Source organism: Salvia splendens, chromosome 12 (assembly GCF_004379255.2).
Source record: "Salvia splendens isolate huo1 chromosome 12, SspV2, whole genome shotgun sequence".
Lineage (NCBI taxonomy): Eukaryota > Viridiplantae > Streptophyta > Magnoliopsida > Lamiales > Lamiaceae > Salvia > Salvia splendens.
Window position 1 is genome coordinate 1,469,262 of NC_056043.1, and position 18,750 is coordinate 1,488,011.

General features: G+C 35.8%; 1 protein-coding gene and 1 pseudogene across 1 annotated transcript; one reads left to right on the top strand and one right to left on the bottom strand.

Moving 5' to 3' along the window:
• Positions 1-2,534: 2,534 nt before the first annotated feature.
• LOC121756795 (ethylene-responsive transcription factor 4-like) lies at positions 2,535-3,519 on the bottom strand. Its single transcript, XM_042152188.1, has one exon. The coding sequence runs from the start codon at positions 3,397-3,399 to the stop codon at positions 2,776-2,778; it is 624 nt and encodes a 207-aa protein (XP_042008122.1). The 5' UTR covers positions 3,400-3,519; the 3' UTR covers positions 2,535-2,775.
• An 8,860-nt stretch (positions 3,520-12,379) lies between these two features.
• On the top strand, positions 12,380-15,742 carry LOC121757348 (annotated as a pseudogene).
• Positions 15,743-18,750: the final 3,008 nt, after the last annotated feature.

Here is an 18,750-nt window from a genome sequence, read left to right on the forward strand (position 1 = left end):
ATAGTAGAGACATTCAGAGCTTGAATTTCCCTTGCCATCAATTAGTAGTTGCGAACAATTCAAATTATATAATGTCTAGAAGAATTTTATATTTGAATATAAGAAAGGACAGAATTCGTATGAAAATACTACAGTCTATCTAGTTCGAACATATGCAATTCCCAAGTGATCACTCAATAATAAGTTTCGTACCACAATCGGTGGCTCATCATGCAAATACAAACATGTATGTCGACCTGACGACCAGCTTGGCAAATAATCCTTAACCGAATTAGCCTTATGATATACATGTCTCATTAACACAGACCAATTTCTGTCACACATACCCCTAATATTATGAACAAGGCTAAAGCAACTTCCATTTTCTCTATTTAAATTGTTCATAATGACCACATCTTGATCATTATTTTCGATTTCAATACTTTGTGCCGTTATCCCAAGCAAGCTGCAAATAAGAGTATAAGTTGTAATTATATAACTTACCCTCCAATACTTAGAAGTGGGTGTGAAAATAATAAATAAAAGGAAGAAAAAGAATTATACTCCTTCAATTCCTTTATAAGTGGCTAGTCTAGATGTCAAGAAAATATCTAAGGGGTATTATGGAACTGGGAGAGTATGATAAAATACTCCTCCCTTTTTTTTTTATCGTAAGTGACACATATTTTCTTTGAATATTTTATTTTAAATAATATACTTTTAAATATAGAGGCGTAACTTTCTTTATTTTTCTCTTTATTTTATTTTATTTTTTCTATATAAAACAATACCCCCTCCGTCCTTAAAGAGTATGCACTATTTTCCTTTTTCGTCCGTAAAATATGAACATTCCCATTTTGGAAACTACATTCTCTCTAATGAGGTGTATTCATTATCTACTAACAATACTTAAAAAACTTTCTTTATATCTCTTTCTCTTACTTTACAAATAATCTATCGCCGAACTCAAAGTTCATACTCTTTGGGGACGGATGGAGTACTACATAAATTCTCATATTCTTTTCGTCTCATCTCAAGTGAGTGACTCATTTTCGACATGTATTTGAGGAAAATGAATAAGTAGTTAAAGTGAAAAGAAAGTAAAGTAAGTAAGAAAATAATGTAAATACGACTCTCTCTATTTTATTTTATTTTATTTTATTTTATTTTATTTTGTCTAAACTATTTATTACCCCATTATCTTCAAAAAAATTGATAAAAAAAATCAATCACTTAGAATTGAGAGTATCAAATTAGAAAAAAAGAAATCATTCACTCAGAATTGAGGAGAATCAAATTAGAAAAAAGTTTATAAGAGTATAAAATTTAAAATAAGTTGGAAAAAGTATTAAAAAAAAAGGGGAGAATATAGTAGGAAGGTAAGTAGGGGAAAGCGGAAACCAAATTGTATAAGGCCATCCACAATAGGCGCCCAGTGACCGCCCAGCCGAGCGCCGGTGCTGGGCGGTTCGCTGGGCGATCTATTGCAGCCGCCCAGCGGGCGATTGGAGAGAGAAACCGCGCAGCGCTGGGCGGTCGCGTGGCGCTGGGCGGTCCGTTCGGCGCTATTGCAGCGCCCGGATCGCCCAGCGCACCGCCTAGCGCGAAAAAATAAAAAAAAAATTCGAAACACTATATATACGCGCTTTGTTCGTCATTTTCCCGTATATGTCTCGTAAATTTAATTTCGCATATTGTGTGATTGTTAATTATTTCATTTTGTATATATTTGTTAATAGTGATGTGGATAATATTATTAATGTTTCTCGTATATGTCTCGTAAATTAAATTCCGTATATTGTGTGATTGTTAATTATTTCATTTTTATATAATTGTTATTAGTGATGTGGCTATTGATGTGGCTGGGCTATTTATGATGTGGCTAGGCTATGGCTGGGCTATTTATGATGTGGCAGGAGGATTTTTAGTGCCGATGATGTGGCAGTGGCTAGGCTATGGCTGGGCTATTGCTGGGCTATTCCTATTCTGGAAGGCCTAAATCCACAAATTCCGCCGACGAGAAAAAGTGGTGGGCCCCACTCGATAGCGGCCGGCAGATGGCGCAAAATCCCAAGTCATCCGCCGTGGACCCCAGCCGCCTCCTGTCTACCTCCCGCTCCCCCACACGCTTCGTGTTCCCAACTACCCCGAAATTACCAATTTACCCATCCCCTTTATCCACTCTTTAATTTTTTTTCTCATTATTTTTCTTAAATGTTAACCACCTGATTATTATAATTTTGTTTGTGTGGCTGCGTTTAGGAGTAAAAGAGTACTAACATATTTAAACTCATTAAATAATTGAATTTATAGTGGGCGGCAGCAGCAACAAAGTTCACACGTGCCGTCCACCTTAGGCACGACATGTACCCCGTCAACACGGAATTCCGTCGGTGCGCTTCTCTCTCCTCTCTCATCCTTCTCCTTCCGCCACTCGTTTTCCCCTACTTTTCTTCGCTTTTTTGACTACTCGTACACAATAATTTCAGCTGCAAATTCTGCGTAATGCCAATTATTATTCACGAATCAAACACAATTCAACATAGGATTCAAAATTGAATGAGCTAACACGAATTTCATCATTTTTTTTTTCTTTTCAAAATTACAAAAACGGGAATTAATTAATCCACCACAACCCTAATATCCGCCGCCGGCGGTGCAAACAACCAGAGATATCACTCTCTCAGCTGCAAAAAACAAGGGTTCCTTTGTTTAATTTTAAATATATATACAAAAATCAGACGTCATCTTCCTCCCTCAGCTCCGATCAAATTCTAGAACCTTCCTCGCCGACGTTCACACCTCCACCGGCGGCGGCATGTTCAGATCTAGATCCAGCCCCCTCTTCCCCTCCCCTCCGTCAAAATTGTTCTCATCCACCACCGACGAGGTGTCGGAGTCGCTCCTCTTCACTCCGCCGTACCCCGCCGCGCTCATCCTGTACGCCGCCGCCGCCATCGCCGGATCGAACAGGATCACCGGCTGCCCGTTCGGAAGCACCGCCATCCGCCGGAAAAACTGGTATCCTCCGATCGGAGCCGCCTCGGCGACGGTCACGCTGCGATCCGGCGCCGCGCCGAGGCGGCGCGTGAGATCGAGCTCGACGACCCGAGCGCGTGCGTTCAGATCGGCGCTGGAGGACTCGACGGTGCTGCTCTGGCTGGGGCTGCGGACGACGGCGGCGGACGAGGCGTGGGCGGGGAAATTCGTCTTCGCCTTCGCGCCGCGGAAGTCGCGGGCGGCGGCGTCGTAGGCACGCGCGGCCTCCTCGGCGGTGTCGAAGGTCCCGAGCCAGACGCGCGATTTCTTCCCCGGGTCGCGGATCTCGGCGGCGTAGCGGCCCCAGGGGCGCTTCCTCACCCCCCGGTAGTGCACCTCCTTCGCCTTGCCGCTACCCTCCGCCTTCTCCTTCATCGCCATTTTCTAAAAACAGGCGGCGGAATTTTTGGTTTATAATTTTAGTGAGAGAAAGCTTGGTGTAAAAATGAGGTATGGATATAGGTTGGGGGAAAAAGGGTCTTTTTAAATAGGGGAAATATGTTCGGATTTGGGGGTGGTGGCGCAGTCAACGAGGGATTTGACTGGGGGCGGAATTGGTGGCGCCGCCCAGTTATTTGAGTGTATGTATGTACTTACTCCATCCCAATTTTATTATGAATATAATAGTCTAATATTTTATTAATTCATTTTGTTTATATTTTATTTAGTATAAATACTTCATTCATCCTACTAAATACTCATGAAATATTTGGTTTTTGTTATGAAAATTTATGTAATGTTATTTTTGAGTTATTGAATAGAACGGAAAAAATAAAGATGATATTATTTTCATTTTAATAAGCGTTTCATTTTTAATAGAATAAATAGAGTATATATAAGTGAGACTCATATTGTATTAATTTTTTTTTCACATTTTTCTTAATATATCTTAAATTTGTTTTGCAAAAATTAGACACTTAATAGCAGACGAAGAAAGTATTATACTTACTACTCTTTATATCCTAAGATAGTGGAAGCATTTATTTTGATCAATGAATTTAACAAATTAATACAGTAAAGTTTAAAGTTACGAAAGAAAGGTAAGAGCATCCGCAATGGAGGACGTCCCGGCATGCCGGACGTCCGCCATTAGGCGTGGGAGGGGTGGACGCGGACGTCGGCTGCGGACACCGCAGATCCGCGGCTTTCCGACTACGTCCGTCGAGACGTCCGCCATTGCGGTGCCACGACGGACGTCCCGAGGGACGTATCGCTTTTTGAATTTTTTTAATTTTTTTTAAAAACTCTATATATACGGCTCGTTGCAAACTCTATATATACGATTTTTTAAAAAAAAACTCTAACGCATGTATTATCGTCCGAAATGAAGGCATAAAACAAAAACACATCATTCCCCGTTCGGCTAGCGGCAAACTATAGAGATTCAAGGCATAACATGTACTTTGTTTGAATCGTTTTTTGGTTTGAGATATTTTTTTTGGAACTATGTACTTTTTAAATATAAATATGTATGCTTTTTTAAAAAAAATAAAATCGTTGCATTTTCCTCGTATTCGTGTCGAAATTTTAATTCCGTAAATTACATATTTGTGAATTTGTGAATTTTTATTATTGTGGATGTCCGTCATTGTGCACTGAGATATCTTTTTGACTTGGCAGTGCAGTAGGAGGTCCTTATGACGTGACATGAGGTATTTTTGGGAAGTCCGCCAGGGCATCAGCCCCACTGTGGATGCTCTAACATAGATGATAAAGTAAGAGAGATGAATAGAGAGTAAAGTACTCCATCCGTTCCATTTTAATTGAGTCATTTTTCTATTTTGAAAAGTTCCAAGATAATTGAGTTATTGTAAAAATTCATATTTTATCTTAATTTATTATTTCTTCATCTCTCTTATTTTATTATTTTTACTATATTTATTTTTACTTAATACATTATTTTTAATCTTGATGCCGAAAAGAAACGTCAGTATTAATAAGAAATCGAGGAAGGATAAGAGAAGATAGACTGTTTCGAAGAAAAAAATGACTAAAGGTGCAAGAATTTAGGGCATCCGCAACGCGTCTCGCCCCTGTCTCGGAAAGACGAGACAGCAGCGAGACGGCGATGCAGCCATCAATCTCAATCTCGTCTCGGCGGGCGTCTCGCCCCGGAGGGTGGGTTGGCGAGACGTCTCGTCACGCGCCAGCACCACGTGGCGAGCGCTGGCGTTAGGCGTGACGCCCACTCGCCGGCCCGAGAGCAGGCGTCGTCATGCTGACGCAATAAATAATTTTTTTAAAAATTTGATTTTAATAAAAATAAATAAATAAACAAATAAAAATTAAAAACGGTAGTATTACCGTTCACCGGTAATATTTTAATTTTTTATTTATTATTTCTTTTTGATTCTATAAATACTCCTCTTTCATTCTCATTATACACACAAACACACATTTATTCTTTTCAATTCATCTCTCTTCTCTCTCCAATTTTCATCTCAAAATGTCCGGCGACGGAAACTCTGGCAACTCCGGCGGCTATGACTTGAACACGTTTGACGACTTAGGGCATGTACAATGTCTTGGGTGCTTCCGGTTCCCGTTCGTCGACGCCGGACACCCAAGGCTTGTCGACACCGACGGCGTACCAACCACCCTATTTTGATGTGGATGCATACTCTCGTCCCTTGGCCCCGAGGTATGGGCAATCACATGGATTATTCCAAATTAGAGAGGGTTTTCCGGATGAGGAAGAGGAGGAGGCGGCTGAGGAGGACGGGGATGTAGGTCGTCATCCATACAGCCGCAAGGACACGATGACTTTGTTCAACACTTGGGTCAGCGTCTCGTACGATCCCATCGTCGGGAATCAACAAACCCGCAAGTGTTTTTGGGAAAAGGTCACTGACGCCTACAATGAGAACAAGCCAAAGGGGTCCCGCCGCCGCACCATGAAGATGCTCCGCAGTCATTTTGACCGAGTCGGCAGAGATGTCAAAAAATTTTGCGGGATCTACAAGAATGAAGCGGCGAATTACCAAAGCGGAGCCAGTGGAGCCGACATTCTGAAAGCGGCTATACGAGTCTTTTTTGACGACAACGACAAAGAATTCAAACATGTCGATGTTTGGGAGGCGGTCAAAGACGTTGAAAGGTGGGTTGGTGGTGTCCAGTCCAGCACGGGCTCGAGCTCGAAACGCACGAAGCACACGGCGGGTGGCCACCTCACAAGAGGTTGAGGGCACGACCACCAATGCAGGGGGCTCCTCCAGTGAGCACCGTCGGACGCAAGGGACCAAGGCTGCGAAGGCGGTTAGAGGGAGGAGGGGCCGAGGCGAATCAAGCCAGGCGGGCTCGGTCTCGGGCTCGAACACCCTATTGTACATGTACTTGACCGCCACGATGACTGACACTTCCCGCATGACGCCACCCCAATATCAAGCCCATCTTGCCAGAATTGAGTATATGGCAAGACAAATTGGTATTCCGCCTATAGGTAGCTTGAGTGCAGCGCCATCGCCTTCGGGTGATGATTCGCCGACGGAGTAGTTTTTAAGTGTGTAATTTTTAATTTCTAGTATTTTAAATTATGCCTTTTTTATTTTTTTTTAGATTTTAATTATGTGTTTTTTTTTTATTTTTTAGGATTTTAAATTGTAATTTTATTTTATTTAATGAAGTGTGTTTTTATTAATTGAATTTGATGGAAAAAAATAAAATTGAATGAATAGTTAAATGATGAGATGGTTAAGAGATGGAGGGATGTAAGTGTTTATCTTAGTTAAGAGATGTAGTGGAAAGTATAGTGGGACCCTGAATAGCTAAGAGATAAGACGGTTAAGAGACAGATAAGAGGCAGCGTTGTAGATGGCATATGGACTATATTATTGTACGTACGGTAGAGAGAGAAAAAGGGGGCTGTGAGTGTGTGGGGTCCACATGAGGGTAGGGAACGTGCCACGCGGCAGAGGAAGAAGACAAGAGCGGCGAAGATGTTGTTGATGTGCCGGCAATTAGCGTTAATATACTGCCGCTGTTTCTGGGAGATTTAGATAATTGGAGTATTAAATTAGTAATCACACAATACTCGTTTTGGAAAGATAGTAGGTCCACATGTGGATAGTGTTTTATCATTTGATTATTTTGAATTAGTAATACTAATGTAGAGAAATAACAATTTCCTACTTAGGCAATGAGTCAGGTAGATTATTTGATTTGCGAGTTAAATTATTGCATGGCCTGAAAAAGCCTAAGCTAATTTTTCAGGTTTTCTTGGTTAGGTTAACCGATTATATTGGTGGATTAATTCACTGACATTTATTTGGTATACATTTTGTCTATTCAAAAAAATAGTCGTATGTGTAAATGAAATTAATTTCAATACGTAATTGATAAAATATGAGATACCGAAAAAAAATGTGTAAAGTGTCAGAGCGAAAGAGAAAAATGGTAAAAATAAAATTCAATAAGTAAAAATGAAACTAGTTTTTTTGGACGGTCAAACGGAAAAATAAGACTAGATTATATGGATGGAGAAAGTATTATCTGATTTTCAAGTAAATATTGGTTTTTGTAAAGTTCATTTTATCCAATTGCAATTTAAATCAAGTTGCTAAGTTAAAAAAGGTATTGCGAATAATTAATAACAATTCTATATTATATTTCTCCGTCGTCCATGAAAAATAGTTTCATTTTATCATTTTGTTATGTTAAAAAAAATAGTTTCATTTTTTTAAATGGAAAATTTTCTTCTCATACTTTATCCACTTTTTCTCCACTCTCTTATATTTACCCACTTTTTCTACTTATCTCTTTGACTTTACCCATTTTTTTGCATCTTTTTTATTTTATCAATTTCTCCTTAAAACTTATGTCATCCACAAATGAGACTGTTTTTTTTGTAGACGATGGAATATATTTTAGTGTAATTTTTTTAAATATAGTAAAATTAATTTATTCCAATCTGATTTTATTATGGAAAAGACGTCTGGAAAATTAATTTAGAGATAAAGGCTATCGAAGTCTGCTTAATCGAGCTATTAAATTATATTTCTTTAATGTAATACTATAATATTTATGGAATATTTCCTCTTGGTTTTCATGGAAAGGTTTGTAGTGTAATTTATTCCTTTTCTGGACAAGGGTATAAAAGGGGATTCCCAATTTTCTAATGATAAGAGAATGCATAAAATAGTTGAATAAAACAAAAATATCTCACTATGTGTAATTAGCATTTTCCTTGTTGAATATGTTAGTATGATTTTTTGTTTTTTTCCTTCTTGAAGTGTTAATATTGATTTGAATTCAAATCAGTAGCTCTCTTTGTTTTATTACAGCGAAAAAAAGTCATTATCGTTGTAAGTAGATACAATAAACAGTCGATCCTAACAATAAATGTCGCTTGAGTAGGTGCCAAACATAGGTTAGTAGTATCTCCAAATCAGAATTAAATAATTTTTCAGTCTTCATAGATCTTCAAAGAGATAGAACCTGTTTTTTCTTATTGAATTGTTAATATTGATTTGAATACAAAGTAGCTCTCTTTCATATCATATACTCCCTCCGTCTCATAGTAGATGTCACATTTTCCTTTTTAGTTTATCCCACAAAAGATATCACATTTCCTTTTATGAAAAAAGCTCTCTCTCACATTAATATAAATATACTATTTTCTTTCTTCATCTAACACATAAAACAATACTGTATCTCCTAAAATCCCGTGTCATTCCCCAAGTGTGCCATCTACTGTGCGACGGTGGGAGTATTATGTAAAAGGTCATTATCTGTGTATATAATATGAACATGTGACTCTAAAATATGCAGAGTTGAAATGAATGATATTAAAATTGGATCGGTGGAAACACACGGCAAATTATTAGGGCACCCGCAACGTGTGCCGTTGCGGTTCCTATGCAGTTCCGGCGGAACGGTTCCGCGGCGGCACGCGTTGCGGGGTGCGTTCCGTCGCCGTTCCGTGCCGTCGCCGTTCCTATGCCGTGCCGCGTTCCGTTCCGGAGGAACGCGGAACGGAACGTTCCGCCACGCGCCGAGGCGACGTGGCGGCCTCCCATTCGACGCGTGCAGCCCACTCGCTGCCCCGCGAGTGGGCTTCGTCCGGTGACGCAATAATTATTTTTTTTTAAAAAAAAATTCGAATTTAATAAAAAAAAAAAAAATTTTGCAACGGTAATGAGAGCGTTTTTTTTATATCCGTTTTTTATTTTTTTTTAATTTTTATTTTATTTATTTACTCTATAAATACTCCTATTTCATACTCATTTCAATCACAAACACACATCTATTCCTCTCTATTTCCACCCCAATTTTTATAGGAAATTGGTTCGACGACGAGGCGGGAAATTGGTTCGACGACGAATCCCCCGGAAGCTCAACCGCAAGTAGTCCGCCTCGAAGTGGAGCGCATCCGTCTATACAAGAACGGTTATCTATTCGTGCAAGGACACGCGACTCTAGTGTCCACACCCAACTCCAACATGATCTAATTGAGCACATTTGGGCAAATTTTGGCGGATGAAATTATTAAAATTGTGTACTTTTATTTTTTTAGGATTTTAATTGTGTGCTTTTTATTTTTTTACGTTTAAGTTGTAATTTTTTTTAATGTTGTGTGTTTTTTTAATAAAGTGTGTTTGTTTTTTAAAGTGTGTTTATTTAAATTGAATTGGGTTGGAAATAAAAAAAAATGAAATTGAATGAATATTAATTTAAGGAACGGTTAAGGAACGGTTAAGGAACGGAGGGTTGCAGGCTCCGTTCCTTAGTTAAGGAATGGAGTAAAAAAGTACAGTGGGGCCCTCAAATAGTGGTTTAAGGAACGGTATAGGAACGGTATAGGAACAGCGTTGTGGATGGCCTTAGGAAGCGACAAAGTACAACCGCATGAGACTAGTATTCCACCGCCCACGCTGCTTCAGTTTGTTGTACCAACTCAAATATTTACACTATTCTCTTTATAATATTGAAGGTACAAGTCTCTCTCTCTCTCTCATGTCTTTATTAATAATATATCCATCCTTCAAAATAGTTTAGTAAAAAAAATAAAAATCTTTCATTTTCAAGTTGTAAACTTTTATCCAGGACATATCGCTTGAATGTTTCAATTTATGTAATATTTTCATCATGTATTTTCTTCACATACAATACATAAGTAACTTTTATTAAAATTCACATTATTATTAATATCTTAAAAATTCAATGAGAGCGGTGCTAAACAAAAATAATCAGCCGTCTTCGCATTAGCCTTCAATTGAACATCTCGTGCTCCATCCACATTATATTTTCGAGTTTGATAGTGGAAGAATTGGTAAGGTACTAAATAAAAAATATAAATGAATAGTTAAATAAATAAAATATGTATCTTTTAAAAATAGTAGAATTTAGAATGATCAACGTGTTATACGACGGTCCATTAATTAGCACTAGTACATAAGACATTGTTATTAGTAAAATATATTAAATCCACGATGCACAATGTACAAATACTCTAGTTACTTATTCACGTGACATGAATAATCAAATTTAATAACAAAGCCTTTTAAATAAAATTAAAGAATGAAGTTATAAACACATTATCTCATAATGTTAAAACTTTGGCATCTACTCATTTGGTGGGCCTGGGCCTGATTCCTCCTCAGGCTAAATTTTGGCCCAAATAATTAGCCCATGAAGTTTGAGGGTAAAAAGTGAGATTAACTTTAAGCATGGGTTATATAAAAAAGAAAAAAATATTTTTTTTGAATTACATTTTGTGGGAAATTACATTTTCTAAATCGCCAAAATTAATATGAATACATTAATATGACGCATATTATATTGAAATATAATGCACTAGTACTTATTTGAATGTAAATAATAACTTCATAATAAATTATAGTACTCCGTATTACTTGTTGAAATCAAGGAAACATTTTTAACTTATTAGTATTATATATTTATACCTCTCTAAAGCACAATCTTATAATTCAAAATTATTAAGTACTCCAGTAGTAGTAATTTATAGAGTGATGTAGTAAATATTTTTGAAAAGGAATATTTGAACTATAGAACTACAGTTGAAGTAATATGGCCAAGCATAAACATGCATTCACGTGATAGTGACAAGTGATGAAGACTTGGAATTGCCACAAATATGACGAATCCAACCATTTAATTATATAAAATACTATAAATATATAGTAATACACAATAATTGGAATATCATTAATATTCCCACTTCCCAACTTGGCTAATACTAGTATATTTATATAGAAATATGTTGTTACTGTAACTTATGGAGCATCATTTCATAAACATTGCTTAGCATTACTCATTTACATATCGAAAACAATATTCACATTTAGTCCAGTAAGCATTATTATTTTGCTTTAGAAGAAACATCATTTTTGGTCCACGAACTTTGCCAAAGTATCATTTTAGGTCGGTGAACTTTGAAAATATCATTTTAGGTCCGTGAACTTTGAGTTAGTATCATTTGAGGTACTTTTTACTATTTCCAAGTTTTTTTGGACGAAAATACCCCCAATACCTAAAAGTGTATATATTTTTAATAAATTTATCATATATTCATATTTTTTATAAATATCTTTACAATATATTTTTGACAAATTTTCTAAATATAATTTGACCTTAAATATTATCACTTAATTTTGTGACATGCAAGTAAAATTGCTTCTTCAATTTTTTATATTAATTTTTTAAAAACTGAATAAAGAACTTTCTTTAATAATAAAAAATTGAATAATTTTTTTTTATAAATATCTTTACAATATATTTTTGACAAATTTTATAAATATAATTTGACCTTCAATATTATCATTTAATTTTGTGACAGGCAAGAAAAGATCTTTATTCAATTTTTTATTATTAAAGAAAAGTTCTTTATTCAATTTAAAAAAAATTAATATAAAAAATTGAAGAAGCAATTTTACTAGCATGTCACAAAATTAAGTGATAATATTTAAGGTCAAATTATATTTAGAAAATTTGTCAAAAATATATTGTAAAGATATTTATAAAAAATTATGAGTATATGATAAATTTATTAAAAATATATATACTTTAAGGTATTGAGGGTATTTTCGTCCAAAAAAACTTGGAAATAGTAAAAAGTACCTCAAATGATACTAACTCAAAGTTCACATACCTAAAATGATATTTTCAAAGTTCACGGACCTAAAATGATAATTTGGCAAAGTTCGTGAACCAAAAATGATGTTCCCTCTTTGCTTTATAAGTATTAAGAAGGTGGTAAATGTCATTAGTATAGCATGTGACGAGACAATCGCCGTTTTAAAATTAAATTAAACTAATAAAAAAATTAATAATACTAATAAATAAAAGACGTGAAGAACTTTTTATAGTGGATGCCTCACTAGAAACTACTACCAAACAAAAAAAATTCAAATATTCAATGAGCCAAAATCACCTTTTCTCTCCCCACTTGAAAAAACACCGCAAATTCAACAGAAATTCCAATTCAGAGAGAGAGTGAAGAAGCCGTAGATGGAGAACGGAGGCTCAGCGGCGGCGAAAAAATGGCGATTCGCGGGGAACGAGTGGCTCACTCTGGCCGGAGCAGTCACCGTTTGAGGCGTGGTCGACACTATCAAGGGAAATCTCGACGGAAACGACGCCAGGCATGTTATTCCGCTCGGCCACGGCGATCCATCCGACTTCCCCTCCTTCCGCACCTCCTCTTTCGCGGAGGACGCCGTCTGCGCCGCTGTTTGCTCCGCTAAGTTCAACGGCTACTCCTCCACCGTCGGTATCCCCGCCGCTCGGAGGTAGTATATAACAAGTGAAGTGACTGATTTTTGTGTATTGCTGTTAGATCGTTGAGTTTTTGGAGTTTAATTGTTGCTCATTGTTAGGAAAACGAAGCGAAGCAGCTACTGTTTTATGTGATTTTCGGATTGGTGGTGAGCTTAATTTAAAGCATGTGTATGCTATTGTGCGGCTTATTTTGGTGGATTAGAAGGTTTTCTGCATAATTTCGTTGCTCATTGTTAGGAAAACGAAACGAAACAGCTACTGTTTTATGTGATTTTTGGATCGGAGGTGAGCTTAATTTAAAGCATGTGTATGCTATTGTGCGGCTAATTTTGATAGAATAGAAACGAAATCGAAGCAAAACAGCTACTGTTTATGTGATTTTTGGATCGGAGGTGAACTTAATTTATAGCATGTGTATGCTATTGTGCCGCTAATTTTGATAGAATAGAAGGTTTTCTGCATAATTTTGTTGCTCATTGTTAGGAAAACGAAGCGAAACAGCTACCGTTTTATGTGATTTTTTTTGGATCGGAGGTGAGCTTAATTTGAAGCATGTGTCTGTTATTGTGTTATTGTTCGGCTAATTTTTGTAGATTAGAATGTTATTGTGCATAATATCTTAGGCATGCGGAATGTACGTGATTAATTGGAATCGAAGGGGTTGATTTGTAACTTTGATCAGCTGCAGAATGATTTCGTTAGATTATCAGATGATGTTGATACAGGCTTCATTGAATAGAATATCGAAATATAGTTGAGTTTTTTTGGATATAGGTAATGTCTTTGGTGGATGATCTTCTCTTTATTTTAATCATGTTGCTATACAGATTCTGTAATCTATGGTTTTGAATATTTCTCATTGTAATATTTGTAAGGTTGATGAGTATCACTAGTTATCGATCTAGGCCGGTTTTGAATGTTTAAGTTAATCGTTTTTGTGCAACTTCTCTGTATCGGACAGCTCTGTAGCTGAGCACCTTTCTAAAGACCTCCCTTACAAGTTATCACCTGATGATGTTTTCCTGACCATTGGATGCACCCAAGCATTAGAAGCAATTGTAACTGTCCTTGCTCGTCCCGGTGCTAATCTTCTGCTTCCAAATCCCGGATTTCCATACTACGAAGCCAGTGCTGGCTTCTCTGGTCTCGAAGTCCGCCACTTTGATCTTATCCCCGAACAAGATTGGGAAGTGGATTTGGCTTCAGTTGAAGCTCTTGCTGATGAAAATACAGTGGCTATGGTTATTATAAATCCTGGCAATCCCTGTGGAAATGTTTTCAAGTATGAACACTTGAAAAAGGTGCCTAGTTTGTAATATGTTGAATGAAATATGGAGACTCTGATATTCGTGGAAATGGTAGCCGCGTTAATGAGTGTATATTTGCTGTAGGCCGCGGAGACAGCAAGAAAGCTTGGAATCTTAGTGATTTAGGATGAAGTGTATGACCATCTTACTTTTGGTAACAACCCTTTTGTCCCAATGGGAGTCTTTGCATCAATTACCCCAATCATCACTCTTGGATCGATATCTAAGAGATGGATTGTCCCTGGTTGGAGGCTTGGCTGGATTGTCACAAACGACCCCGATGGTATCCTTACTAAGCAAGGGGTATGTTCTTGTCGCTCAACCTTTTCCTTTGCGCCGCGCCCAAATTTGGTGCTAGATGGTTCTGTTTATGAGCGTTGGGCATGTTAGATTTGTAAAGTTATAAATAATTATTTTAAGAATTTTATGAATGTTGATACATCATGTAAATCTATTTGTGTAGTGTTTCCTTTGTGGCTTTCTCTCTATTTGTCAATATATTGAGAAAAATAAGAATATTGTCTGCAGATTGTTGACAGCATCAAAGGTTTCCTGAATATTTCCTCTGATCCAGCGACCTTTATGCAGGTTCGTGATTCTTCTTGTGCTTCCTGTCCCGTTTCTTTCTTTTCTCATATATGTGTGCTTGTTGGTTTTTTCTTGTCTCTTTCTTACTTGGTGAAATCTGCAAGTCTAATTCCGATGGTTCTTTTAGTCAAGTCTATGAGCGAGATGCAGAACTTGAGTTTCCTAAAGAGCCCGAGCAAGATGAAATCGAAGTTTAGGTCCTTTGCTATAGTAAAAACATGAAATTGAATTAATTATGCAATATTGCTAAACACACACTCTATGTAATGTAGCTTATCTGGCCTCAGTTTCTCATATCTGTAGTGATTCCGTCTCACCATTTATGCGAACAGGGGGCAGTTCCACAGATCCTTGAGAACACCCCACCCGACTTCTTTCAGAAAATTGTTAGCACGCTTAAAGAAACTGCAGACATTTGCTATGAACGCAGCAAAGAAATTCCCAGCATAACTTGCCCGAGCAAACCTGAAGGATCCGTGTTTGTTATGGTAAAGACGAAACCACTTCATGACTCGTTTCTTTACATAATTATACGCCGTATTAACCTGCAATGAGGGGTTTTGCACATGCCAGATGAAGCTCAATCTGTCTCTCCTCGAAGGCATCAAGGATGACTTGGACTTCTGCTGCAAGCTCGCGAAAGAGGAATCCGTCATAGTCCTCCCAGGTAAAGAAACTAGCTATTCGCGTGAGTCTCAACACAAACACGTTTTTATCTTTACAATGAGGAGAGTTCTCGTTCGCAGGTTTTGCTATAGGGCGCAAGAACTGGTTGCGCGTTACATTCGCCGTTGAACCATCATCTCTCGATGATGGCTTTCTCAGAATCAAAGCTTTCTGTCAAAGGCACGCCACGAAACCATGAGACGTCTTGTTTCAGTCTCGTATTTCGATGATGGTTTGTTTGGACACCGAAGGATCAATAAGGTGTCGTGTTTCGATCTCGTATTTCTATGATTGTCTGTTTAGACATTGAAAAGATCAATAATATGTGTTGTGTAGTGCTCAAAAGTTTGAACACGAACATGTAATAATGTTCACAATGTCGAAATTTCTGGTTTTTGGAATATTGCAATAATATCACAATTTGTAAATTTGTTGCAAAATTGTCATATTTTGTTCTTTGGCGACGGAAAGTTGACATATTGAGCATAATAATAATCAAATTCCGATTTACATCTAAAAGTGGAATTGTTGATTTTGCAATAAATTGAAAGTTGCATTAAAATTGCAAAACATATAAAATTGAGTGAAAAGTAACTTCAAATTGGAGGTTGCATACTTCAAAAATTGCATGGATTTTTTCCTTTCAAAAGTTCTTTTGTAGCATTATAAATGAGTCATTTTCATTTAAGCAAAAAATAACATTTTTACTATCTGTTAGTCTTATTATCTTCCCACTTAATTTTTAAACATCATTTTCTTAAGAATTGTTATTACTTATTAAGTTATTCTTCACTATTTAGGCTAATTTTTAAAATAAATTCCTTTTTTTGTCTTATTCTCCTCTCTCTATTTAGGCTAATCCATGCAACCTCTAAAACAAGATTATCTTATTTTAGTTCACTCTAAATTTTATAGAATTAATAGTAGTACTACACTTTACCCCCCTCATAAAATAGTACTTTTGAGATACAAGATTTGAATATATATCTAAAAAAATCATAACTGAAGCATACAAAATTTTGTATGTTATCTTTTCTGGCTTATCACATAAAACAATATTCTTGGATAAAATAATTGTGCGATGAAACTTGTCCAATTGGAAAATGTTGAAATTGGTGGCCAACATGTATTATATATTCATTTTCTTGACAATTACACACATATACCAATTTGTTTCAAATTCAATATACTCCATTTAACAGCGTTGGAGAAAATATATTAAAGTCATGGAAACGTGAAAAGTGAAGTAGTTGTGAATCTCATTTAAAATAGAAGTCGTAATGTCGTTTGTTACAAGTTAGATAAGACTCACACATATGCTCGAAATGATAAGAACCGTCATTTTATTAGTTGAGGAGAAACGATTCGTGGCAATGATAAGAACCGTCATTTTATTAGTTGGAGGAGAAACGATTCGTGGCATGTATAGGAAGTGTAAAGTAATTGGAACGTTTTAGTTATTTCATACGCTTTTGTCAAACATGGAGTATTTATTTTTCAAATAGTTATCCAGGTTGTATAAATATATATAGACGTTATATATTGCAGCTTTTCCGTTTGCCAAATAAAGAAATTTAATAATCCTAATATAAAAAGAAAAGAAGAATAAAGATTTATGCTAATTTGAGATTTGTACCAAAATGTGACATCACTTATTCGATTATTAAATTAATCGGGTAAGGGGCGTTACACGATTTATCGACTAAATTGCGACAATATGTGAAAAGTAGTCACGACTCTCGCTTGTTATAGGTTGGATAAGTGGCTGCCTTACTAACTTACCTGCACTTTGTCGTCCCCTATTTCATTCTTACTGCGACGTATTAATTGGAGGGTAAAAAAAAAGTGATCGTGATTCTCACTTGCTATAGGTCAGATAAGTCCTCACCGTTTGTGTTACAACTCGCACACCGACACACATCCGAGTTGACTAGACCACTGTGATTTATTGGTTCGACATGTCAAAAAGTAGTCGTGAATCTCCTTTGTTACAATTTAGATAAGTGGCGCTTGCTCGTTGTAGTTCCTCATTGCCTTTTTTCACGTGTACTTGTTGTTTAAGTTCATGAATCTAAGAGATTTACAAATATTGTCACAAGCAATTATGAGCTGGACTATTGTCTCCTTATCCTAATCAATTTTTTTTAGAAATCAAACCAAAATGATTGTGAATCATGAATCACGAGTTCAATCTAATGTACTGTATATATGCATATTAAAAAAATATAGTAATATAGATATGCGTGAGCAAATTTAAGATTTGTAGTTCGTTTTACGCAACCTTTTATTAATGAATAGTTATTGGAAAATTATTTTGCTATACAAAATTTTTATTATGATTGTTCGCCGGTAGTTCGGTAACATTAGCCCATCTTCAATCCTTGAGCACTACACTTCATTTATTTTTTTTATATTTCTCATTTCTTATCTTAAATATAACTTACAATTATCCATAACTCTTAGCACTAGTTCACCTACCTTTTATATTTCTCATTTCTTAAATTAATTTATAAATAAATAATACTACTAAATTTTATAAAAAAATGGAATTTAAATTGAAAAAAAAGAAAAGAATAGAGTTTTAAGCATGAAAGAAGTGACTAGTGAGGAAGTGATGGATCATGAAAGTTAAAATTATTTGTTAAATAGTTAGTATTATGAAAGTTAAAATTATTTGTGAAATAAAAACTTCTAACCACTGAGCAAAAATCCAAACTTAAGAAAAAAAACAATATTTATATATATAAATCATCAATGAAATATGATAAACACCCACCATAAGATTTTATGATATTAGCATATTATTGAAGCGAGTTTAGGTGAAGGTTTTTTATTCTTTTGTAACCAACTAAGTTAATACGAAGTAATTGTTTATTTGAATTTCCCTTTTCTTTTTTGATGAAATTAATAAAGAAGATCATCAAATCAGAGTCGATGAGCTAGAAGATAATTGGTTGTCTGTTGTTTGGAGTTCTTATATCGTGATATCATTTATGGGTGTTTATTGTTCATAAATGATAGTAGTAATGCAGAACATTGATTAATTTTTTTTAATCTCAATTACTTCTCTATTAATATTTTGTGGGGGAATTACATGTTTCATACAAAATGTTTTATCTTTGTTTAAATTTAGTATAAAAAGTATTAAGTTTACATATTTCATGCAAAAAGTTACATTAGTGTTTTACATTAATACATTCTGTTAAATATTTTAAACAGTGTTAGTTAGTTTATAATTTGTCCAACTTATCATCTTAATAAAAGAATAATTAGAGATTTAATACGATTAATCACTCTAAAAAATAAAAGTCAATATCAATTCTTTCAGCAATTGATCATGGTTTAAAAAAAATATGTCTCTCAATATACTCTATTTTTATTGTATTCTTTATAGAACGCCATATAAAATAAGTCCATATTTCATCTTTACAAAATG